The sequence below is a fragment of the Oncorhynchus masou genome, chromosome 18 (genome assembly GCF_036934945.1).
Source record: "Oncorhynchus masou masou isolate Uvic2021 chromosome 18, UVic_Omas_1.1, whole genome shotgun sequence".
Classification (NCBI taxonomy): domain Eukaryota; kingdom Metazoa; phylum Chordata; class Actinopteri; order Salmoniformes; family Salmonidae; genus Oncorhynchus; species Oncorhynchus masou.
The window spans coordinates 51418589-51443945 of record NC_088229.1 but is presented as its reverse complement, the minus strand read 5'-3'; the positions used below and the strand labels follow the sequence as shown (position 1 = coordinate 51443945).

The 25357-nt window shown below is 41.5% G+C and overlaps 1 protein-coding gene across 2 annotated transcripts; it reads right to left on the bottom strand.

Moving 5' to 3' along the window:
• Positions 1–2212: 2212 nt before the first annotated feature.
• LOC135504772 (DDB1- and CUL4-associated factor 7) lies at positions 2213–25034 on the bottom strand. 2 transcript variants are annotated; one of them, XM_064923624.1, is made up of 7 exons: positions 24529–25034; positions 20633–20791; positions 7151–7262; positions 6410–6528; positions 5878–6087; positions 5068–5185; positions 2213–4329 (listed from the first exon to the last, which is right to left on the bottom strand). In XM_064923624.1, exons 1-7 carry the CDS (start codon positions 24664–24666, stop codon positions 4154–4156), a joined length of 1032 nt encoding a protein of 343 aa, XP_064779696.1. In that variant the 5' UTR covers positions 24667–25034; the 3' UTR covers positions 2213–4153. The 2 variants fall into 2 exon arrangements, with proteins under 2 accessions (XP_064779696.1, XP_064779698.1); XM_064923626.1 differs by having other exon boundaries at positions 2213–4326.
• Positions 25035–25357: the final 323 nt, after the last annotated feature.

The window sequence follows — 25357 nt, the reverse complement described above, 5'->3', positions numbered from 1 at the left end:
GACTATTATTGACCTGTGGTATAGTTTGCGCATGGAAAAGTGTAAGGCATAAGGGAAGTACCAAAACACCTTGATACAGGTTGTTATCAATGAAAAATCACAAGTTGCAGGGTGTTTAATTTGCCTACTGGGGGACATGGAAACTTCAAGCTTTTATGATCAACTCATCATGTAATTTCAGATACAGAAGCCTCAAGATCGCTCAATATTGGTCACCATAAATTGGATTTCAGTAACTTTACCTGACAAGCATGAGTGGTTTAGGTTAATTCCCCATTCTTTGTGGGCTCTTGCATGTCAAGCAGCAGAAGGGCGTATTTGCCGATGTACTATTAGCTGTTAATGCTTACTTTGCAAGCTACCAGTAGAAATGTTGTTCAGTTCGGGTAAACATAGTGGTAAGTAGACCCAATGTACCTTTTCCTCCAAACAACCTAGTGAAGTTAGCTAAAATTATCCCCTTTTTCAAAATGTTTCTTTAAGTGTGTTTAAAGCACGATTTCTGCTGACAGACAAGTTACATTGACTGATGGGCCACATCAAATGAGCTAGCTAATAACAGATCACGTCAATATGGCTTGTTAACAAACTGTCAGGTGATAAACTAGATGGTTTATATTTTCTTGGTTTGATGACAGTAGTCCGAGTGACAACTTTACCAGGACGAGGACTTGCCGATGTCAACCTCTTTCCAAAAGCCTAATCTACTAGCTAGCTAACATGCCAAATGGATAAACTGAAAATACATGATCAAATGATGTTTACTGATTATGAGAAGCATGCAATTACTTGCTGCATAACAGATGTGGCCAAACGGGGAATAATCGGAAATGTGTAGTTCTATGCTCTTCAAGAGGTGATGATATTTAATAAAACAAAGCACACTGAATTTTTTTTTAATTAAAAACGCAACATGTTAAGTGTTAGTCCTATGTTTAATGAGTTGAGCTGCTTAATTCTCTTAAATGTTGTTCACAAATTTTGTTTACATCACTGTTAGTCAGCATTTACAGTTTGCCAAGATAATCCATCCACCATACAGGTGTGGCATATCAAGAAGCTGATTAAACAGCATGCTCAAACAAGTGCATCTTGTGCTGGGGGCAATAAAAAGGCCACAAAAATGTGAAGCTTTGTCACACAACACAATGCCACAGATGTCTCAAGTTGAGTAATTGGCATGTTGACTGCAGGAATGTTCACCAGAGCTGTAGCCAGAAATGTATGTTAATTTCTCTACCATAAGCCGCCTCCAGTCATTTTAGAGAATTTGGCAGTACATCCAACTGGGCCTCACAACCGCAGACCATGAGTAACCACGCCAGCCAGGACCTCCACATCCAGCTTCTTCACATGCGAGATTGTCTGAAACCAGCCACCCAGACAGCTGATGAAACTGTGGGTATGCAAAAACAAATCATTTCAGCCCAAACTGTCAAAAAGCCTATCATGGGAAGCTCATCTGCGTGCGCTTCATCCTCACTGAGTTCTTGACCTGACTGCAGTTCGGCATCGTAACTGACTTAAGTAGGCAAATGCTCACCTTAGATGGCCGCTGGAGAAGTGTGATCTTCACGAATGAATCCCGGTTTCAATTGTACCAGGCAGATGGCAGACCGCATCTATGGCGTCGTGTGGGAAAGAGGTTTGCTAATGTCAATATTGTGAACAGAGTGCCCCGTGGTGGTGGGGTTATGGTATGGGCAGGCATAAGCTATTGACAATGAACACGATTGAATTTTATTGAAAGCGATACCGTGACGAGATTCTGAAGCCCATTTATCCGCCGCCATCACCTCATCTCTCAGTATGATAATGCACGGCCCCATGTCACAAATATCTGTACACAATTCCTGGAAGCTGAAAATGTCCCAGTTCTTCCATGGCCTGCATACTCACCAACATGTCCCCCATTGAGCCTGTTTGGGATGCTCTGGATGTCCCGCAACCTCGCACAGCCATTGAAGAGGAGTGGGACAGCAATCCACAACTCTATGCGAAGGAGATGTATCACACTGTATGATGCACATAGTGGTCACACCAGATACTGACTGGTTCTGATCCACGACCCTCTTTTCTTTCTTCCCCCCATCTGTGACCAACAGATGCATATCTGTATTCCCAGTCATGTGAAATCCATAGATTAGGGCCTAATAAATTAATTTAAATTGACTGATTACCTTATATGAACTGTAACTCAAAATCTTTGAAATTGTTGCATGTTGCATTTATTTTTGTTCAGTGCAGTTCATATTTATTTAAACAATCCCTTGAAAACAGCACGTAGGCTTAGCTGTCAATGGTTTTAGCAGAGCTGGGGGTTCTCCTTGACCCAGAGCAGCCAAATCGAACGCTCTGTACCGTATTGTGACGTTTTATTGATAACAACCTATATGGGGGTGCACGCAAGCAGATGAGGAAATCTGTCTAGGATAGAATAAATTATATAGTAAAACCTGCAAAAAGAGTGAATGTAAACAGAAAAAAAGCACTACCCTCCCCTGTGCCCAATAAAAATTAATTAACAAAGCAACTTTTTTTGACAACCCTCCCTTATTCCCCTCCCCCCACCACCACTGACTAAGCCTATTAAATGGTGTGTCATTTTTAAAAGTTGGTTGCCATAAAAGGTGACACCAGCTGTCATGGCTGTTTATGTCATTGTGACGGTGTTATGTAGGTAGCCCTTACGACCGAGGATTGAAGTACAATGTAAAAAGTAGAACCACTTCTTGATATGACGTTTGCACCTCAACAATACAATACCCCCATCTGTACATTACAACAATTCATATACATTTACCTAATCTAGTTTATACACAAAATGTTTAGGGTTACCTTTAGCAATAAGATCATTTTTTACAATATTTTACAGGCAGAACCAAGGAAGACAAATAGCAAAGCTGTATTGAAGTAGTGGATGAATAAGTTCAATGGAGAAATTTACTGTAGTTTGTATTAAATAAAGATGTTTTTCATGTCACAATTATCACTATGTTCAATGGCAAAACTGTAAATGTGAAGATAAAAGCAAACAATTGAATACCTGAATAGTTGAATTCAGTCCCGTTTTAAATATAACCATATGATTCAGACATAAATGGGGTGTTAAGATAAAGATATTGTAAATTACAATGGCCACTCAACTAATAACTACGTATATTATACTGCATTTAAAATTTTAAAAAGAGCTTAAAAGCGGAATCGGCAGTAGAAACAATAACAAGAGACTCCACGCCCCCGCTTTGGTCAAAAGCTGAGGGGTTGGGGCTGGAGAAATCTAACCACTCAAATTTGTAGACTGCTATGGATGCAAGTACTGACCATTCATGATATCAAAACTATCGTTTTACCATGTTTTGAGGCTATATGGTGTTTACATTTACTTTGTTTACAAACATGAGCTTATATTTTGGGTTCTGATTTGGAACGACTTTGAACTAAGCTCATGAAGCATTTATAAGTTATATTCTTCAAGAATCAAATGGGTACACATCATTAAATGTATACGTCCAAAAATGGATGTAGCAACTGCTGATTCTACCAAAGACCACTTTAAAGAATCAGATCCAGTCACATGTTAAAGCCTATACACTTATCAAACAACATGCTGAAAAGTCTCAGATTTAAACAAAGTGCCCTGGTAAGTGTGGGTATAATTGTGATGAGTCTTTTGGCTACTCTTGATTTGTGTTCTTGTTTTTCCTTCACAAACATAAAATCTCACAATGAACTGCATCTTATTCAAACATGTCTGTCAAAAAATAACAGCTTCTGAGAAAATTCTAAATTGAGAGGCAGCCAGAGGGAGTCTTGAGCATTTCCGTAAATTACTCAGAAGGGTGTAAACATTGTCTGTGGGTAACGTTGTCGCCCCCCTTTGAATGTAAAGGGCATCTATAACATTATCCTCAAATGAAAAGGGCAACACATACACAATCCAGTATCATACAGTTCAGTCTTACATGAACAGGAGTCCCTGTTGACGTCAGATCATAAAAATGAAGTTGCCATGTCCGTTCTTGAGCGGGCCGGAGTTAAACTATCCCTCTATGTTTACCAACTGTATTAAAATAGGACATAGACACTGAGCTCAGATCAGATTCCAAGGATCACCTCAGACTGTCCCGCTAAGAGCTGAGCCCAGGTTATGTCAGACGCGGAGAATCTCTAGGCAGTTGTTGTAGCAGATTGCGATCCAGTCAGGCTGGGTGGATGCCCACTGGACGTTATTGATCTCGCCTTCGGCCGTGTAGGCCAGGATGGGGTCCTCGATGGCTCTGGGCATCTGCTGGATGTCCCAGATCAGCGCCTGATGGTCATCCGCTACTTTCCGGACAGGAAAGGGGACAGTAGTTAGTGTATTGTAGACTGAAATCAATGCTTGTGTTCTGGGCTACTAGAGGCCAGATTTGATAATCAATGGTATATATTTTTTCAGCCTTGTGCTCTAGTTTCACTAAATAATTCCATGGGGATGTTATGGAACAATGATTTATAAAATCAAATCTCACCAGCGATGCAGATGTGCCATTTCATTTATATTCATATTTTCTGAGAATATCAGATGTTTGTGTCAACAGAATCTTATGGATTAATTAATCAATAATATACATTAAATTACAAATTGACATATGTTTCCATACCTTGTAAGCACTCTATTGAAGGACGGAGTGCATTGCAAGTTGAGTTTGTTCCCCTAGCCACTGCCACCATCCGCAAACTTTAGCATTTTATAACCAAAAACCAATTTAAGTAAATGTATCCTATATTATCATGTTTTAATTTTCAAGTACAAATAATCCCAAAGTCTTTGGCATTTTCCATATACTGCTTAAAAAAAAAAGGAAAAAGGATGTTTTTTTTTACTTGGAAGGTTAGCACATGGCTGGTTGGCACATTTGCACATGGATATAAAGTAACATGTGGCTCATAAAATAAGCGGGGGGCTGGGGCTACCCATATGTAAAAGTAGTGGCCCCAGAGGGCTTTGGACAAAAGCGTCTGCTAAATGGGATATATTATTATTATTATTATAAAATAAGCGGGAGGAAACAGAGGGCTTACCTGCTGTACAAATGTGGCAGGAGGAGTGGGGCGCCCAGGCGATGCCGTTGACACAGGCGCGGTGGTTGTTAAGTCTGGCCACTGGGGTGCATGGCACACGGACGTCCAAGATCACCACCTGGGACAGACCGAGAGAAAAATGCACCTGCTAAGGTAGAATACATATAATCATAGACCACTAGAATTTTTGTTTAGCATAATTGACTGACTTTTACTGGTCCAATATTGTAGCCAGATAACCAAACATGCATTATTTGAATTGCTGTAGCATTTTATTTATTTATTTTATTTAACCTTTATTTAACCAGGTAGGCAAGTTGAGAACAAGTTCTCATTTACAATTGCGACCTGGCCAAGATAAAGCAAAGCAGTTCGACACATACAACGACACAGAGTAAAACAAACATACAGTCAATAATACAGTATAAACAAGTCTATATATGATGTGAGCAAAATAGGTGAGATAAGGGAGGTAAAGGCAAAAAAAGGCCATGGTGGCAAAGTAAATACAATATAGCAAGTAAAACACTGGAATGGTAAATTTGCAATGGAAGAATGTGCAAAAGTAGAAATAAAAATAATGGGGTGCAGAGGAGCTAAATAAATAAATACATTAAATACAGTAGGGAAAGAGGTAGTTGTTTGGGCTAAATTATAGGTGGGCTATGTACAGGTGCAGTAATCTGTGAGCTGCTCTGACAGTTGGTGCTTAAAGCTAGTGAGGGAGATAAGCATTGATCCAATCACATACAGTACAATGAAGTATGGGACAGACATGCAGACGGACAGGCAAACAGATGCAGGGCTGACCTCCATTCCATCCATCGCCATGGTGGCCAGGTAGTTGGGGTCTTGTTTGTTCCAACAGAGGCGGAGCAGCGGGTGGTGCTGGGGGTCCTCGTAGATGATGGTGCTGTGCTCCAAGTGGCGCAAGTCAAACATGCGCACAGAGCCATCTGCCCCCACCGACGCAAACATGTCCCGGCCACCACCGGCTCGGCTGAATGCGATGTCATAGACCTGCGACAAGGACACACACGACAGACATTTGGTGAAATAACAGGTGACATCTACTGTTCCGATAGGAAATATGGTTTGTTCATAGTCTACTGACTTGACAGATATTTTAATCATACTTGCCTAAAGTACAACAACTGACAATGGGTGGAGGCGGTAATTTCATTGATCATTTGGAACATTGCTTTACCATTACATTGACTATGCCCAATATCCACACTACTTAGCATGAATGGCCAATACATCACCACATACTTAGTATGCAAGTGTGGATATTGGAACTTAATATATTTCAGCTCTGGCCTAACCCCTGCAGTGTCTTTACCTCTTTGTCATGGGCAATGAGCTGAGTCTTGACATGGCCAGACACCAGGTTGACCCTGCCCAGTACCTGACCGGTCTCCAGGCCCCAGATAGTGCAGGTGGTGTCAATACTGGAGGTACCTACAGAGAAGAAACACAAGATTTATTGAACGGGATCTTATGCACTTATACATTTGCAACATGTATGAATTGGAGTTTGTAACATATCATTTCAATTGCAGGGGACCCGTTTTGGCTTGAAGAGATGAAACTACTAGCTGAAATTATACAAAAGCTTTACAACACATCTTTAATGATGCCTTTCTATATCCTTTAAAGGACTATGTATCATTCATAAGCAAATGGCATGCTATATAAAGGGTGGCAAAAGGGTGATGCTGCATTTGGCAGCATAACCCTTTCGTATCTTTTATATCACCTTTCATGTAGTATGACTTTGCTTAAAAAATGTAAAGTGAAGCATCGATGTAGAGCTAATATAGACATTATGAATGCTCTATATAAAGTTACGTTTTTTTTTAAACGAGACCAACCAAGGCTGTATAACAATGACACCTGGAGAGCTAATGGTATATGCTATTGTCTCTTGTTTGTGAAGAGGCGTCAGGAGCTCATTCATACTTGCTCAAGACTCAATTGTTTAGCTTATTTTTAACACTAAAATGTCAATAGCAATCTGGAAGAGGCATCCAGAGAATCTGGTAACGTAGTCTGTTCATAAAAAAAAGAAAGTTATTCTCACCCAGCAGGTTAGGGTCCACCTCATTCCAGTCAAAGGATGTCAGCGGTGCACAGAAGTCAGAGTTTTTGTTGTTGTTGAGCAGGCATTCCAGACGAGTCTCAGTGTCACTCACCTGTCAGGAACAACAAAAAAGTTTGTTTAAATCACCTCATCAAATGAAGCAGACATATTTATACCCCCCCCAGTGTTCCCCCCTGGATAATTTGTATGTCCACCCTGGATAAGTTTTATGTAGAAAGACTGGAGCTCAGTTCTAGTAACTTTGCAAAAAGGGCATTCTACTCTAAAATGAATGAAAATTTAATTATGCTGACACCATTTAAAAGATACATTTTACAACTCCAGAAATGAGCACAACATATTGGAAAAATTATTTGTTACAAATATTTATACATATTGGACCATTAATCTAGACTATGCTTGGTCTATATTATCAGGTATGCCATTAGCAATAAGCATTATCACCTGTAGACCAACTGATGCAGCATTATGGCTATAATTAAATAGGCGGAAGCATGAGGTTGCCCATCTGCATTTAACCTATTGGGCGAAACACTAGACAGATCCCAAATGGGATCTCTAGATTTAAAATTGGTGCAGTTCACATATATTTAGGAGTTGAGAAATAAATAAAGTAGAAGTTGAAAGCTGGGATCCCCCACTTTTAAAAAAGGTAATTAAAACTTCTGTTTTCACCGGTGATTGCAAGATTTGGTATGCATTGAATGAGTGTCAGCCGACTAGGTAAATAGATCAACTATTTTACAATGGGGTTTTCAGATTTTTCTAACTAATTGCTCGTTTTCATTGCAGAGGAAAAGATAAATGTGGGCTGTTTTAGCATCTCCAAAGTTTTGGCGGGTCCTGGCGGCAACTAAAGCAGCAGAAACACCAATACCCTGCTCCACCCTCCCCTTTTTTACTTTATATGCCAAGCCTATAAATAACGCCAACATGCAGCTATGAGCTTTTGACAGTTGTACAGAGATAAAGCAGGAAAGCAGAGACCAATCTCCATATACTAGTTGCAATAAAATTATTTCCCCAAAGAGGGTAGTCCCAGCCGGGACTCGAACCCGGGCCAAGTGACTGTCAACCCAACACCTTAGCGGTTGCTCAAACTGATCCGAACCTCTTCAAAATCACTAGGTATTGGGTATAAAATTAGGATCCCCATTAGTGGTTGTAAAAGCAGCAGCTACTTTTCCTAGGGTCCACAGAAAACATGACATAATACAGAACAGACGAGAACAGCTCAAGGACAAAACTACATACATTTAAAAAAAAAAAAAAATTGTATATATATATATATATATATATATTTTTTATTTTTTTAAGACACACAGTTTGTATGTACTGGAAGCTATCTAGGTCAAATAGGGGAGAGGCGTTGTGCCTTGAGGTGTTGCTTTTAGTTATGCACCGATGTCATTTTTGGCCGATATCAATATCCAATATTTCCCTTGCCAAAATAAATAAAATAAACTATACAGACTATAACTATATTAGAAATTTTAGCAGCCTTTTAAGCATTCTAGTACAGTTAAATAGTTAACACACACAAAGCAGTTTAAGGCACTGCATCTCAGTGCAAAAGGCATTACTACAGTCCTTGGTTCGAATCCAGGCTTTATCATATCCGGCCGTGATTGGGAGTCCCATAGGGCGGCGCACATTTGGCTCAGTGTCATCTGGGTTTGGCCATCATTGTAAATAAGAATTTGTTCTTAATTAACTGACTGCCCTAGTTAAATAAAGGTCACACACACACACACCAAATCTATATTTCTTGCACTTACTTCCTGTGCCGTTTCATTGTTCATTCGTTTCATTCTCAACCAGGATTTCTTTGGAACGTCATTTGTGTCTTTGCATGTCAAAAAAATATATTTAACACGATTTGACTTGACAAAGTTATTTGACATGTCAATTTGTGTTAAATAGTATATATTTTTGACATGCAAAGACAAACGACGTTCCATAGAAATCCTGGTTTAGGATTTAACTGTACTATTTGACATGTCAATTAAGCTTGTTGACCAAATCAGGACCTGAAAATAACTGCATGTCACACAATAATTTAATGCGTTCATTAATTTTTTACGTAGTTATTACACAGATTACCTATCACTCGTATTTCATATGTCACGACGATTCATCGATACGTATGCTATGCTGCTGCTAAAGTTGTCTCGTGCACCTACAGTGCTGGTCATAAAAAAAGCTAGCTAGCTCATGGATGCAAACAATGTTCTTCCCCAAAAACATAGCGAAACGACATCTGTTTCAGTAGCTATACTTAGCTAGCTAACTATATAGCTAGGTGTCATCATCTAAAATAACCCTAATTTCTAAGACCGTTCTTATTTGAATAAGGTTGGTCGGACCCATCTATGTGAAGCTATCCACTATAAGCATTAGCCACAACAGTGGACTTTGCGATTAGCCTTCTGCATAAATAATTATACAATTTGTATTCATTTGCATCACTGTCAATGGCATACCTTTATTTTGAAAACAAACTGCAAATTCCGCTATTGTGCCTAATCCATTTTGTGGCTAGCTTCACAACAGATAACCTGGTCCGGTCGAGCTTCACTAGCTAGATGACGCTAGCTGGCTGCTTATAACGTTAGCTTTGGGCAACAGGGTTAAGTAGCTGGCTAGCTATTTATTTAAGTTAAATTCAATTTGCGAAGAACAAGTGGCAACCTAGCTAATACTTACAAGGATTCCTAAATCATTGCAAAGAATAATGAAAATGACAGCAGTTTCTACTGGTCATTATTATCAGGGTGGTTGTATTGGTGCTAGCTACCCCAGAAGTTGCAGTCTAACAGATGCTTTATTACCAACGCGGTATTGAAAACACCGGAGGCCGGTGTTTGCAGACTTTTGTACAGCTTTTACAGTGCTACTGTATTTTTTTGACACAAAACTGCAAAAAGCATTCCATAGTATGCATGTCGTGAAGCTAATAGCAGTGACACTATTACTGTGTAACTCCAGTAGGGCTACATTTGAAAAGAATAGCGCACTTGGTAGTGTGTACCAGTGCTCGACCAGTCGGCGAAAGCGAACATCACCCACGACAGAACGGTTGATTGTCAAGGGAAATTAATTCCATTGTCTTGGCTTTAATGGATTTCGCCTTTGGAGTTGTCTCACCGAAATGTTCTTACTCTTTCAAATGACTGCTCGACTTGACTGCTCGATCCACACAGCAAACATTGTGGGCTAAGTTAGGAATGCCGTGTGGCACGTGTAGTGCATAATTTTACGTGGTGTCATTACGTCATTATATAGGTATGCACATCGGCTTTGAAATCGCTGTTGAACTAGACATCCGATATGTTCACCGATATATCGTACATCCCTAGTTGCTTTACGTGTTTTTTAAACCAGAGTTGCTGTTCATTTGAGCAATATGATATGGAACGGAGTTCCAAGCAATAATGGCTCTATATAATGCTGTACGCTTTCTTGAATTTGTTCTGAATTTGGGGACTGTTAAAAGACCCCTGGTGGCATGTCTGGTGTGGTAAGTGTGTGTGTGTAAGTTGACTATGCAAACAGTTTGGGATTTAACAGTTTCTTATAAAAAGAAGTGGTGCAGTCAGTCACTCTTCAACTCTTAGCCAAGAGTGACTTGCATGCGTAGTATTTATATCAGCCCTCTGATTACAATGAAGAGCAAGACGTGCTGCTCTGTTCTGAGCCAGCTGCAGCTTAACTAGGTCTTTCCTTGCAGCAGTCGACCACATGACTGGACAATAATCAAGATAAGACAAAACTAGAGCCTGCAGGACTTACTTTTTGGAATGTGGTGTCAAAAAAGCAGAGCATCTCTATTACGGACAGACCTCTCCCCATCTTTACAACCATTGAATCTGTTTTGACTATGCTAGATTGTAAACTAAGGTAACGCCAAGTAGTCTCCTCAACTTGTTCAACAGCCACACCATTCATGACCAGATTCAGCTGAGGTCTAGTTCTTAGGGAATGATTTGTACCAAATACAATACTCTTAGATGTTCAGGACCAGTTTATTACTGGCCACACATTACAAAACAGACTGCAACTTTTTATTAAGCGTTTCAGGTGACTTCATTGGCTGTGGTTGCTGATGCATGTATGGTTGAATCATCAGCATACATGACACACATGCATTGTTTAATGACAGTGGTAGGTCATTGGTAAATATTTGACATTAGAGAAGCGTCCATTAAAGAAAACCCTTTGAGTTATATTAGATAGAAAGCTCTGAATCCCCAATATGGCAGAGGTTGAAAAGCCATAAGTTTTCAACAGGTTATGGTCAATAATATCAAAGGATGGAATTAAATCCAAAAGTACAACTCCCACAATCTTCTTATCAATTTCTTTCAACCAATCATCAGTCATTAGTGTCAGTGCAGTATATGTTGAGTGCCCTTCTCTATAAGCATGCTGAAAGTATGTTGCTAATTTGTTTACAGATTAATAGCATTTATTTTGGTCAAAAAACAATTTCCAACGATTTGCTTAGAGCTGGCAGCAAACAGAGGTATGTTGTTTGAACCAGTAAAGGCTGCTTTACCACTCTTGGGTAGTGGAATGACTAGCTTCCCTCCAGGCCTGAGGACAAATACTTCCCCCCAGGAGACCCATGGGGCAGCGCACAACTGGCCCAGCGTTGTCCGGGTTAGGGGAGGGTTTGGCCGTCAAGGATTCCTTGTCCCATCGCGTACTAGCGACTCCTGTGGCAAGCTTGGTGCAATGCACGCTAACACGGTCACCAGATGTACGGTGTTTCCTCCAACACATTGGTGTGGCTGGCTTCCGGGTTAAGTGGGCATTGTGTCAAGAAGCAGTGCGGCTTGGTTGGGCTGTGTTTTGGAGGATGCACGGCTCTCAACCGTCGCTTCTCCCGAATCCATATGCGAGTTGCACCGATGAGACAAGAGTACCAATTGGATACCACAAAAATGGGGAGAAGACCTTAGATTAAGAATTATTGACTTGCATAAAGCTGGAAAGGGTTACAAAGGTATCTCTAAAAGCCCCGATGTTCATCAGTCCACGGTAAGACAAATTGGCTATAAATGGAGAAAGTTCAGCACTGTTGCTACTCTCCATAGGAGTGGCCATCCTGCAAAGACAACTACAAGAGCACAGCGCAGAATGCCCAACAATGTTAAGAAGAATCCTAGTGTCAGCTAAAGACTTACAGAAAACTTTGGAACATGCTAACATCTCTGTTGACAGGTATATGATACATAAAACACTAAACAAGAATGGTGTTCATGGAGGACACCACAGAAGAAACCACTGCTGTCCAAAAAAAATATTGCTGTACGTCTGAAGTTCTTAAAAGAGCACTTGGATGTTCCACAGAGCTTCTGGCAAAATATTCTGTGGACCGATAAACTAAAGTTGATAGGAAGGAACACACAACACTATGAGTGGAGGGAAAAAAAGGCACAACACACCAACATCAAAACCTAATGCCTGTCATAGCGGAATGTCACCACGCACTCTGGCAGCTTTAATGGCTGGAATAAGTTCTTTCCTATTCTGGCACACAGCTTTGGGATAGTCCACTGAGGAAGATATGTTCCACTCAAGTTCTTGGCTTTCCAGAAAAGCTACCCTGCCCGCGAGCTGCCCAGTGGGCCAGACGAGCTAAATGACTTCTATTCTCACTTCGAGGCAAGTAACACTGAAGCATGCATGAGGGCATCAGCTGTTCCTGATGACTGTGATCACGCTCTCCGTAGACAATGTGAGTAAGACCATTGAACAGGTCAACATTCACACGGCCGCAGGGCCAGACAGATTACCAGGATATGTACTGCGAGTATGCGGTGACCAACTGTCAAGTGTCTTCACCGTCATTTTCAATCTCTCCCTGACAGATTCTGTAATACCATCATGTTTCAAGCAGACCACCACAGTGCCTGTGCCCAAGAACACTAAGGTAACCTGTTCAGGGACAGAACGACAGATTTTTACCTTGCCAGCTCGGGGATTCAATCTTGCAACCTTAGAGTTTACTAGTCCAACGCTCTATTTTATTTTTATTTTACCTTTATTTAACTAGGCAAGTCAGTTAAGAACAAATTCTTATTTTCAATGACGGCCTAGGAACAGTGGGTTAACTGCCTGTTCAGGGGCAGAACGACAGACTTGTACCTTGTCAACTCAGAGGTTTGAACTTGCAACCTTCCGGTTACTAGTCCAACGCTCGAACCACTAGGCTACCCTGCAGTCTATCCACCTGATTACATTGCACTCCACGAGGAGACAACCTGTTACGCAAATGCAGTAACCCAAAGTAAGTTGCTAGCTAGCATTAAACTTATCTTATAAAAACAATCCTTCATAAATCACCAGTTAACTACACATGGTTGGATGACATTACGAGCGTGTCCTGCGTTGCATATAATCGATGCGTTGAATATCGTTGCTCCAATGTGTACCTAACCATAAACATCAAGGCCTTTCTTAAAATCAATACACAGAAATATATATTTTTAAAATGGCATATTTAGCTAAAAGAAATCCAGGTTAGCAGGCAATATTAACCAGGTGAAATTGTGTTCCTTCTCTTGCGTTCATTGCACACAGAGTCAGGGTACATGCAACAGTTTGGACCGCCTAATTTGCCAGAATTTTACGTAATTATGACATAACATTGAAGGTTGTGCAATGTAACAGGAATATTTAGATTTATGGATGCTGCCCGTTAGATAAAATATGGAATGGTTCCATATTTCACCGAAAGAATAGACGTCTTTCGAGATGATAGTTTCCAGATTCGACCATATTAATGACCTAAGGCTCGTATTTCTGTGTGTTATGTTGTAACTAAGTCTATGATTTGAATGAGCAGTCTGACTGAGCGATGGTAGGCAGCAGCAGGCTCGTAAGCATTCATTCAAACAGCACTTTCGTGCGTTTGCCAGCAGCTGTTTATGGGTTGCACGCTAATAGCGTTTCCAACGTCACTCGCTCTGAGACTTGGAGTGGTTGTTCCCCTTTGCTCTGCATGGGTAACGCTGCTTCGAGGGTGGCTGTGGTCTATGTGTTCCTGCTTAGAGCCCAGGTAGGAGCGAGGAGAGGGACGGAAGCTATACTGTTACACTGGCAATACTAAAGTGCCTGTAAGAACATCCAATAGTCAAAGGTTAATGAAATACAAGTGGTATAGAGAGAAATAGTCCTATAATAACTACAACCTAACACCTCCTACCTGGGAATATTGAAGACTCATGTTAAAAAGGAACCACCAGCTTTCATATGTTCTCATGCTCTGAGCAAGGAACTTAAACGTTAGCTTCCTTACATGGCACATATTGCACTTTACTTTACTTTCTTCTCCAATACTTGAACATGTTTCATTATTTATTTGAGGCTAAATTGATTTTATTTATGTATTATATTTAGTTACAATAAGTGTTAATTCAGTATTGTTGTAATTGTCATTATAACAAAAAAACGAAACAAAAAAAAAATGTTTTATTTAAATCAGCCGATTAATCGGTATTGTTTTTTTTTTGGGGGTCCTCCAATAATCGGTATCGGCGTTGAAAAATCATAATCGGTCAACCTCTACTTCACACTGCCCTTTCCCACCTGGACAAAAGGAACACCTATGTGAGAATGCTATTCATTGACTGAAGCTCAGCGTTCAACACCATAGTGCCCTCAAAGCTCATCACTAAGCTCAGGACCCTGGGACTAAACACCTCTGCAACTAGATTGTGGACTTCCTGAGGGGCCTCCCCCATGTGGTAAGGGTAGGTAACAACACATCCACTGCTCTGATCCTCAACACAGGGGCCCCTCAGGGGTGCATGCTCAGTCTCCACCTGTACTCCCTGTTCACTCATGACTGCATGGCCAGACACGACTCCAACACCATCATCAAGTTTGCCAATGACCCAAAAGTGCTGTAGGCCTGATCAACAATGACCTAGACAGCCTATAGGGATGTGGTCAGGGACCTGGCCATGTGGTGCAAGGACAACAACCTCTCCCTCAACGTGATCCAAGACAAAAGGAGGTTATTGTGGACTACAGGAAAAGGAGGACCGAGCACACCCCCATTCATTCATTTACGGGGCTGCAGTGGAGCAGTTTGAGAGCTTTAAGTTCCTTGGTGTCCACATCAGCAACAAACTAACATGGTCCAAGCACACTAAGACAGTCGTAAAGAGGGCACGACAAAGCCCATTTCCCCTCAGGATTTGGCATGGGTCCTCAGATCCTCAAAAGGTTCTACAGCTGCACCATCGAGAGCATCACTACCTGGTATGTCTTGCTCCCAGGCAGACTAAATAACTTTTTTGCCCTCTTTGAGGACAATACATGCGGACTCTCCTTCACTGCTGCTGAGGTGAGTAAAACATTTAAACGTGTTAACCCTCGCAAGGCTGCAGGCCTAAAACATGCGGACTCTCCTTCACTGCTGCTGAGGTGAGTAAAACATTTAAACGTGTTAACCCTCGCAAGGCTGCAGGCCCAGACGGCATCCCCAGCCGCGCCCTCAGAGCATGCGCAGACCAGCTGGCTTGTGTGTTTACGGACACATTCAATCAATCCCTATCCTAGTCTGCTGTTCCCACATGCTTCAAGAGGGCCAGCATTGTTCCTGTTCCCAAGAAAGCTAAGTTAACGGAGCTAAACGACTACCGCCCCGTAGCACTCACTTCCGTCATCATGAAGTGCTTTGAGAGACTAGTCAAGGACCATATCACCTCCACCCTACCTGACACCCTAGACCCACTCCAATTTGCTTACCGCCCAAATAGGTCCACAGACGATGCAATCTCAACCACACTGCACTAACCCATCTAGACAAGAGGAATACCTATGTGAGAATGCTGTTCAACGACTAAAGCTCAGCATTTAACACCATAGTACCCTCCAAACTTGTCATCAAGTTCGAGACCCTGGGTCTCGACCCCGCCCTGTGCAACTGGGTACTGGACTTCCTGACGGGCCGCCCCCAGGTGGTGAGGGTAGGTAACAACATCTCCACCCCGCTGATCCTCAACACTGGGGCCCCATACGAGTGCATTCTGAGCCCTCTCCTGTACTCCCTGTTCACCCACGACTGCGTGGCCACGCACGCCTCCAACTCAATCATCAAGTTTGCGGACGACACAACAGTGGTAGGCTTGATTACCAACAACAACGAGACGGGCTACAGGGAGGAGGTGAGGGCCCTCGGAGTGTGGTGTCAGGAAAATAACCTCACACGCAACGTCAACAAAACTAAGGAGATGATTGTGGACTTCAGGAAACAGAAAAGGGAACATACCCCTATCCACATTGATGGAACAGTAGTGGAGAGGGTAGTAAGTTAAGTTCCTCGGCGTACCTATCACAGACAAACTGAATTGGTCCACCCACACAGACAGCATCGTGAAGGCGGCGCAGCAGCGCCTCTTCAACCTCAGGAGGCTGAAGAAATTCGGCTTGTCACCAAAAGCACTCAAACTTCTACAAATGCACAATCGAGAGCATCCTGTCGGGCTGCATCACCGCCTGGTACGGCAACTGCTCCGCCCACAACCGTAAGGCTCTCCAGAGGGTAGTGAGGTCTGCACAACGCATCACTGGGGACAAACTACCTGCCCTCCAGGACATCACAGGAAGGCCATAAAGATCATCAAGGACAACAGCCACCCGAGCCACTGCCTGTTCACCCCACTATCATCCAGAAGGCGAGGTCAGTACAGGTGCATCAAAGCTGGGACCGAGAGACTGAAAAACAGCTTCTATCTCAAGGCCATCAGACTGTTGAACAGCCACCACTAACATTGAGTAGCTGCTGCCAACACACTGACTCAACTCCAGCTACTTTAATAATGGGAATTGATGTAAAATATATCACTAGCCACTTTAAACAATGCTACTTAATATAATGTTTACATATGAGATAAAAAATGTGGGGTATATAATGTACTCTATATCATCTACTGCACCTTTATGTAATACATGTATCACTAGCCACTTTAACTATTCCACTTTGTTTACATACTCATCTCATAAGTATATACTGTACTCGATACCATCTACTGCATCTTGCCTATGCCTCTTTGTACCATCACTCATTCATATATCTTTATGTACATATTCTTTATCCCTTTACACTTGTGTGTATAAGGTAGTAGTTTTGGAATTGTTAGCTAGATTACTTGTTGGTTATTACTGCATTGTCGGAACTAGAAGCACAAGCATTTTGCTACACTCGCATTAACATCTGCTAACCATGTGTATGTGACAAATCAAATTTGATATGGCAACTGCTCGGCCACAAGGCACTACAGAGGGTAGTGTGTATGGCCCAGTACATCACTGGGGCCCAAGCTTCCTGCCAACCCAGGACCTATATACCGGGCGGTATCAGAGAAAGACTCCAGCCACCCTGGTCATAGACTGTTCTCTCTGCTACCGCATGGCAAGCGGTACCGGAGCGCCAAGTCTAGGTCCAAAAGGCTTCTTAACAGCTTCTACCCCCAAGCCATAAGACTCCTGAACAGCTAATCAAAGGGCTACCCAGAACGCTCTTTCACACTGCTGCTACTCTGACTATGCATAGATAATAACACTGACTCTACCAACATGTACATATTACCTCAAATAACCAGTGCCCTCACACATTGACTCTGTACCAGTACCCTCTGTATATCGCCTCGATATTGTTATTTTACTGCTGCCGTTTAATTATACTTTACAGTGGCTTTCCAACGGATTCCCCCCCTTGGCATTTTTCCTATTTTATTGCCTTACAACCTGTTATTAAAATTGTCTTTTTTGAGGGGGGGGTTGTATCATTTGATTACACAACATGCCTACCACTTTGAAGATGCGAAATATTGTAAGATGCTGAATAAGTAATGTTTTTTTTAAATGGCGTGCATAACTATTCACCACCCCCCCCCTTTTGCAGCAATCACAGCTGCACAAGTCTCTTGGGGTATGGCTCTATAAGCTTGGCACATCTAGCCACTGGGGTTTTTGCCCATTCTTCAAGGCAAAACTGCTGCAGTGCCTTCAAGTTGGATGGATTCTGCTGGTGTACAGCTATCTTTAAGTCATACCACATATTCTCAATTGGATTGAGGTCTGGGCTTTGACTAGGCCATTCCAAGACATTTAAATGTTTCCCCTTAAGCCACACAAGTGTTGCTTTAGCAGTATGCTTAGTATCATTGTACTGCTGGAAGGTGAACCCCCGTCCCAGTCTCAAATCTCTGGAAGACAAACAGGTTTCCCTCAAGAATTTCTCTGTATTTACCGCCATCCATCAACCCTTCAATTCTGACCAGTTTCCCAGTCCCTGTCAATGAAAAACATTCCCACATGGTGATGGTGATGAGGTGTTGGATTTGTGCCAGACATAGCGTTTTCCTTGATGGCCAAAAAGCTCAATTTTAGTCTCATCTGACCAGAGTACCTTCTTCCATATGTTTGTGGAGTCTCCCACATGCCTATTGGCAAACACCAAACGTGTTTCCTTATTTTTTTTCTTCATGCTATAGCTTTTTTCTGGACATTCTTCCGTAAAGCACAGCTCCGTGGAGTGTAAGGCTTAAAGTGGTCCTATGGACAGATACCCAAACCTCTGCTGTGGCGCTTTCAAAGCTCCTTCAGGGTTATCTTTGTTGCCTCTCTGATTAATGCCCTCCTTGCCTGGTCCGTGAGTGTTGGTGGGCGGCCCTCTCTGAGGTTTGTTGTGGTGCCATATTCTTTCCATTTTTGAATAATGAATTGAAATGTTGTTACGTGGGATGTTCAAAGTTTCTCATATTTTTATAACTCAACCCTGATCTGTACTTCTACACAACCTCATCCCTGACCTGTTGTTTGGAGAGCTCCTTGGTCTTCATGGTGCCGCTTGCTTGGTGGTGCCTCTTGCTTAGTGGCGTTGCAGACTCTGGGGCCTTTCAGAACAGGTGTATTTTTACTGCAATCTTCTGACACTAAGATTGCACACAGATAGACTTTATTGAACTAATTATGTGACTTAGGTAATTGGTTGCACCAGATCTTATTTTAGGGGATTCATAGCAAAGGAGGTGAATATATATGTACGCACCACAAGTTATTTTTTTTCATTTCACCAATTGTGACTGTTTTGTGTATGTCCATTACATGCAATCCAAATACATTTTTAAAGATTACAGGTTGTAATGCAACAAAATAGGAAAAATACCAAGGGGTTGAATGCTTTTGCAAGGCACTGTATATTTCTATTTTTTACTTAACACTATTTTCCCCCTTAAAACTCCTTAAAGCATTGTTGGTTAAGGGCTAGGAAGTAAGCATTTCACTGTAAGGTATACACCTGTTGTATTCAGCGTATGTAACAAATAAAATTTGATTTGAACCTCAGGAACTTGACTACTATCGGACTGGGCCCGTCACCTGGGCCGGTGGAGGGTTTTCCAGCCCTGTGTGCGCACTCCACCTCAATGTTCCAGTAGACCGTCTTCACTTTCTCAGAGATAATTTCCCTCACTTTGTCCTCAAGACTCCATCCAGGTCTCATATGGAGAATCTGCAATTCCGTCCACAACCATATTGTTCAGTCTTGATTGTCCCTCAAGATAATTGGATTTTTCCATCATTGTTCTCATTGATTCACACACAGAACTGATTTCCCCTCTCAATGACTTACAGATTGCTATCATCTTGCCGTTCAAATTGTTCTTCAGGTCCTGGACCTCTGGTCAGGTAGTCCATTATTTTATAAGTTGAATCAACCAGTATTTGGACAAAACAGAAACCTATTTTCTTGTTGTTAACAACTCCTAGAACTATTTTTGTTAGTTTAAAAATATCCTTCACCAGTGATAGAGATAGTACTGTCCTCAATTGTACTCCCACCAACTTTGGTCTTCGTCATGGTAGCTAACAATGCAGGTTACACTGTTACTCCTCGCAGTTCCAGACAGTGCAAGTACCAGGGAAGACTGAACACAAACAGCAGGTATCTAGACAGCCATAAACCCTGGACAAACTGCGGCCCCAGCCACAATAGCTAACCACGTTGCTGATTGTGTTCAAGCCCTCAAACCCCGAAACCCTGCTAGCTAGGCTAGCCAAATAGCTCCTCAGACCCAGCCTTGGTTGGCAGGATCACTGGACAGAGAGTAGCAGTCCCGGCAGCTGATAACAAATGCGTTGAGGGATCCAAACTAAAAATTTGCCGATCTACTAAGAAACTTCCCAAAACAACAAACCGATCTCTCCCTCGTTCAACAAGAAGTGTTCAACAGGAATTGGCGTGAGCAGATCGAAGCAGTGTTAAGGTCGCTACACTACCACATTCAGGAGAGCGTCTCCCATGCTTCTCTATACCAAGCCCTTCACATGTATGGGCCTCTGATTGGAACCTCTTGACGTTGACGCTAGATGTAGGGTTAAGGTCGCTACAATATTCAGGGTAGGCACAGGTCTGGCAGTGGTAGGCTATTGGTTTCTTACCCTCCAAATGCGCAGGTAGTCTCCACTGGTAGCCAGCAGGTCAGGATACACCCCCTTGGTGTCAGGAATCCACATAATTTTTGTGGTGGGGTAAGGGTGGTCGAATGTGTTCCGGCAGACAAACTCTGAGCTCTCCTCCTCCAATCCAACTATCTGAACCTATGGGGGAAACAGACAATAACAACAGCATGGGGCAGTAGGTAATCTAGCGTTTAAGAGTCTTGGGCCAGTAACTGAAAAGCATGCAGGTTCAAATCATCGAGTTGACTAGTTGAAAACCCTGACGATGTGCCCTTGAGCAGGGCACTTAACCCGTATTGCTCCTGTTAGTCGCTCTGGATAAGATATGAACATTTTCAATGTGCGGTCAAATCACAGCAAAAGGTTGATCCTATATTAAGCCTGATGTTTTCTGTGATGAGGATAAGTATAAACCTGTATTATCAAATTTAATTTACTGGAACTGCCCAACAGTGACACCTTTGTTTTATTGACAGTGATGGATAATGTTGCAATTGTGCTAGTCTAATTAATCAGGCTGAAACAGACAATTGGTATATACAGCCTGACACTAGCAGTCATTTCTCAGTGTAATAGTCAGGATGGAAAATTTCAGAGTACAATGCATTTCTAATCCCTGGATTGAGGTACATTTTCCGAGCCATATCTCACAACGGCGATGCGGTGTCTTAATCTACACAGGAAGCCCGTCTGACCCTAGTGCAGCTGTAAACAAGAAGGTCAGATATGCTGGCTAGGCAAGGGTTTAATTGTAAAATTACAAATCTGAATCCAATCTGACACCTCTTCTTACTGATAAAAATGATATGGTTAGATACATGTAGAATGTTCCGTAGGTCAATAATCAAGAGGCGACAAGAATACTTACAATTTGACATCAGTAAAACAAAAGTGTTCATAGATTTAAACAAAACTTCCGAGGTATGTACATACACTAACCCAGCCTGGTCTCAGACAAACGTAACATACTAAATATAATTCCTGGACACTCAAATAAAGTGTTACTTAAAGCAAAAACTAATGTAGGAAGGGGGGGGTGGATGGATGGATGGGCATATAACCCAAACATCTAGCCACCAATAGGTTGCGAGATTGAATCGCATCACGGACAACTTCTCAACTACTTAGAAATGTTTTGCTACTTTGCAACTACTTAGAAGGGCTGGCAGTATATCGTATTTTACTATATACACAGGGTATTGATGCACGAACCGGTTTGGCTTTTTCCCTTTACCTTCTATAATTGTATTTGAATGTTTGGTTTGTTAAATATGCTGTGTGTAACATCCATTTTTATAGTTTACACTGCTACTAGAGTTCTCTCGCTCTCGGAGTGCATTTGTTGCTTGACCACGAGACACTTGTGTTCAGTCTGCATGATTACTGCAGCACGTGCAGCAAATTTTCCAGTTGGCTTCGTAATATAAATCAACAAGTGTTCAACAATTTGTTTGTGTTTCTTACATCTGCAAACAGCTAGTTTGTCTTTTCTTAGCAGAATTTAGCTAAATTGTGTTAGCCTCTAATGCTAATCGCTAGTTAACTGGCTAGCTAGCTATAAAAATGAGTCAGATCAAAAGTAGCAAGCTAATACAGCCTAATACCAGTATTGGTGTAGGCCTATAGGGTCCCCTAGGAAACACTGACCATTTTGGTTCCAACCCTGTCACAATAACTCCTCCCTGGCATTTTCATTTGTCATCATGTCAAACAATGTATTCAAAGAGCACACTTATTTATATTCTCACTATACAATTAGAATGAACATTCTATTTCCATGATTCCAAGTGTTTTGATCTAAATCTCAAAGTGTTTCAAAATAGGGCGTTTTTTTGCCCATATCGTGGATCCCTAAGTGGCAGTGTGAAGATTATTTCAAATGAGTGCAGGAAATGCAAAAATGTATGGAAATGCAGGAAATGATTTTATGTTGAAGTTGAATTAAAGTGTAAAACAATCAGAATGAACCAAGACCCATTCAAATCACTTAGAATGGATGCGGTACCACTGTAGTGTTACGCACTACTCATAAAGCACATTTTCAACTTTTATTATTAAAAAAACGTAAAATACCATTTAAAAAAAACACATTTATACCGTGATGCATTGGATGTCACCCAGCCCTTACTACTTGGTATGTTAGCTAACCCTTCCCCTAACCTAGTTAACGTTAGCCAGCTAGCCAGAATTCATAACATATAAAAGTTGACACACCTACTCATTCCAGGGTTTTGCTGTATTTTTACAAATTTCTACATTGTAGGATAACAGTGAAGACATTAAAACAATGAAACACATGGAATCATGTATATTTTATATTTGAAATTCTTCAAAGTAGCCACCCTTTGCCACATGTGCAAAGCTGTCATCAAGGCATTCTCTCAACCAGCATCATGAGGTAGTCACCTGGAATGCATTTCAATTAACAGATGTGCCTGGTTAAAAGTTATTTTGTGGAATGTCTTCCTTCTTAATGTGTTGAGCCAATCAGTTGTGTTGTGACAAGGTAGGGGTGGTATACAGAAGATAGCTCTATTTGGTAAAAGACCAAGTCCATATTATGGCACGAACTGCTCGAATAAGCAAAGAGACACGACAGTCCATCATTACTTTAAGACATGAAGGTCAGTGAATCCGGGAAATTAAGAACTTTTAAAGTTTCTTCAAGTGCAGTCGCAAAAAAACCTCAACCACTACGATTAAACTGGCTCTCAAGAGGACCACCACAGGAAAGGAAGACCCAGAGTTACCTCTGCTGCAGAGGATAAATTCATTAGAGTTACCAGCCTCAGAAATTGCAGCCCAAATAAATGCTTCACAGAGTTCAAGAAACAGACATCAACTGTTCAGAGGAGACTGCGTGAAATCAGGCCTTCATGTCAAATTGCTGCAAAGAAACCACTACTAAAGAACAGCAATAAGAAGAATAGACTTGCTTGGGCCAAGAAACACGAGCGGTGGACATTAGACCGGTGGAAATCTGTCCTTTGGTCTGATGAGTCCAAATATGAGATTTTTGGTTCCAACCGCTGTGTCTTTGTGAGACACAGTAGGTGAACGGATGATCTCCGCATGTGTGGTTCCCACCATGAAGCCCGGAGGTGGTGGTGTGCGGGTCCTTTGCTGGTGACACTGTCTGATTTACTTATAATTCAAGGCACACTTAACCAGCATGGCTACCACAGCATTCTGCAGCAATACACCATCCTGTCTGGTTTGCGCTTATTGGGATGATCATTTGTTTTTCAACAGGACAATGACCCAAGGCTGTGTAAGGTCTATTTGACCAAGAAGGCGAGTGATGGAGTGCTAAATCAGATGACCTGGCTGCCACAATTACCCAACCTCAACCCAATTGAGGAGTTGGACTGCAGAGTGAAGGAAAAGCAGCCAACAAGTGCTCAGCATTTGTAGGAACTCCTTCAAGACTGTTAGAAAGGCATTACAGGTGAAGCTGGTTGAGAGAATGCCAAGAATGTGCAAAGCTGTCAAAGGCAAAGAGTGGATACTTTAAAGAATATAAAACATGAAACATATTGATTTGTTTAACACTTTTTTTGGCTACTACATGATTCCATGTCTTCACTAAAATTCTACAATACAGAAAATAGTACAAATAAATAAAAACCCTGGAATGAGTAGGTGTGTCCAATCTTTTGACTGATACTGTATATGAAATAGGTATTGGACATCCACAAATTAATTTACATAAGAATAATACGAAATGTTTTGAGACCAGGTTTACTAACCAAGTATTAGCACATTGAATAACAGGTTTCTTACGTTATTTCGAATTTGATTTACTTTGTTGTTACGGTGTTCCCCGTTCTACCCTAGTAGGATTAACTGTGGGCTAATTTAAGAAAATGCGTTACCTTGTTATTGTACTCCTCGACAAAGCTGCCAAGAGCGAGACGAAAGCGCTTGTCTGGTCGCACACTCCAATTCATTGCATATACCGTCCATGGCGCCTCGTATTTGTAAATTTCTTTGCGCTTACCGTGAAGCGACATGGTCAAAGCAGTGAAAAATATATGTATTCAAAAAAATACCAAATAAGGCGAACTGTGACTTAATCTACAACCGGTTTTAAATTTCCGAGCTAAATGCGTCTTGGAGGCCGATGCTTTTTTTCCCTTTGTAGTCAAATAAAATGGCACTCAACGTTTCAATGTAGCCACTTTGTACAATCTGCAGTAGCCTTATGTTGATGAAGAGCCCACCAAAACATTACAGTACGTTTACAAGGGTTAGCTGAAAACGCTACATTGAGCACACAGAATAAACTGCAACAAACATAGGACTATTCACCGAAGCAATGGCTGCTGTCTTGGACCACTTAAAAAAGACTACCACTGTTGTATCAATGGTGTTTATAACTAAACCAAGATAGATCACAGCTTGTTGTTTCCAATGGGAACAAATTAGTCGTAGTGGGCTGAACAAGCAGGAGGTGGGTAGAGCTAAGCACGCGTTTATGATATCTCATTGGCGCGTACTCGTAACATCTGCATATTTCCGTTAGGGAACGCCTACTCTGTGAAGTACGCGTGTGCAATAACTCAATTCGCCTTTGCACTCCTGAACAATACGATTTGTAAAAACATTTGCAAAGGGTAAAGTCTACAAAACGTTGTCCACTCTGTAAATACGATATTGTGTTTTTGAAACAGAAAACTGTAATGAGATCAAATGTTTAATAGA

Excerpts from the sequence above, each read along its gene's own strand:
- LOC135504772 (XM_064923624.1), bottom strand. The coding sequence starts at position 24,666 with ATGTCGCTTCACGGTAAGCGCAAAGAAATTTACAAATACGAGGCGCCA. Across the intron at positions 20,792-24,528 it reads TCGAGGAGTACAATAACAAG|GTTCAGATAGTTGGATTGGA; the intron begins GTAACGCATTTT and ends TTTCCCCCATAG. Across the intron at positions 5,186-5,877 it reads TGGCGATGGATGGAATGGAG|GTGGTGATCTTGGACGTCCG; the intron begins GTCAGCCCTGCA and ends GGTCTGTCCCAG.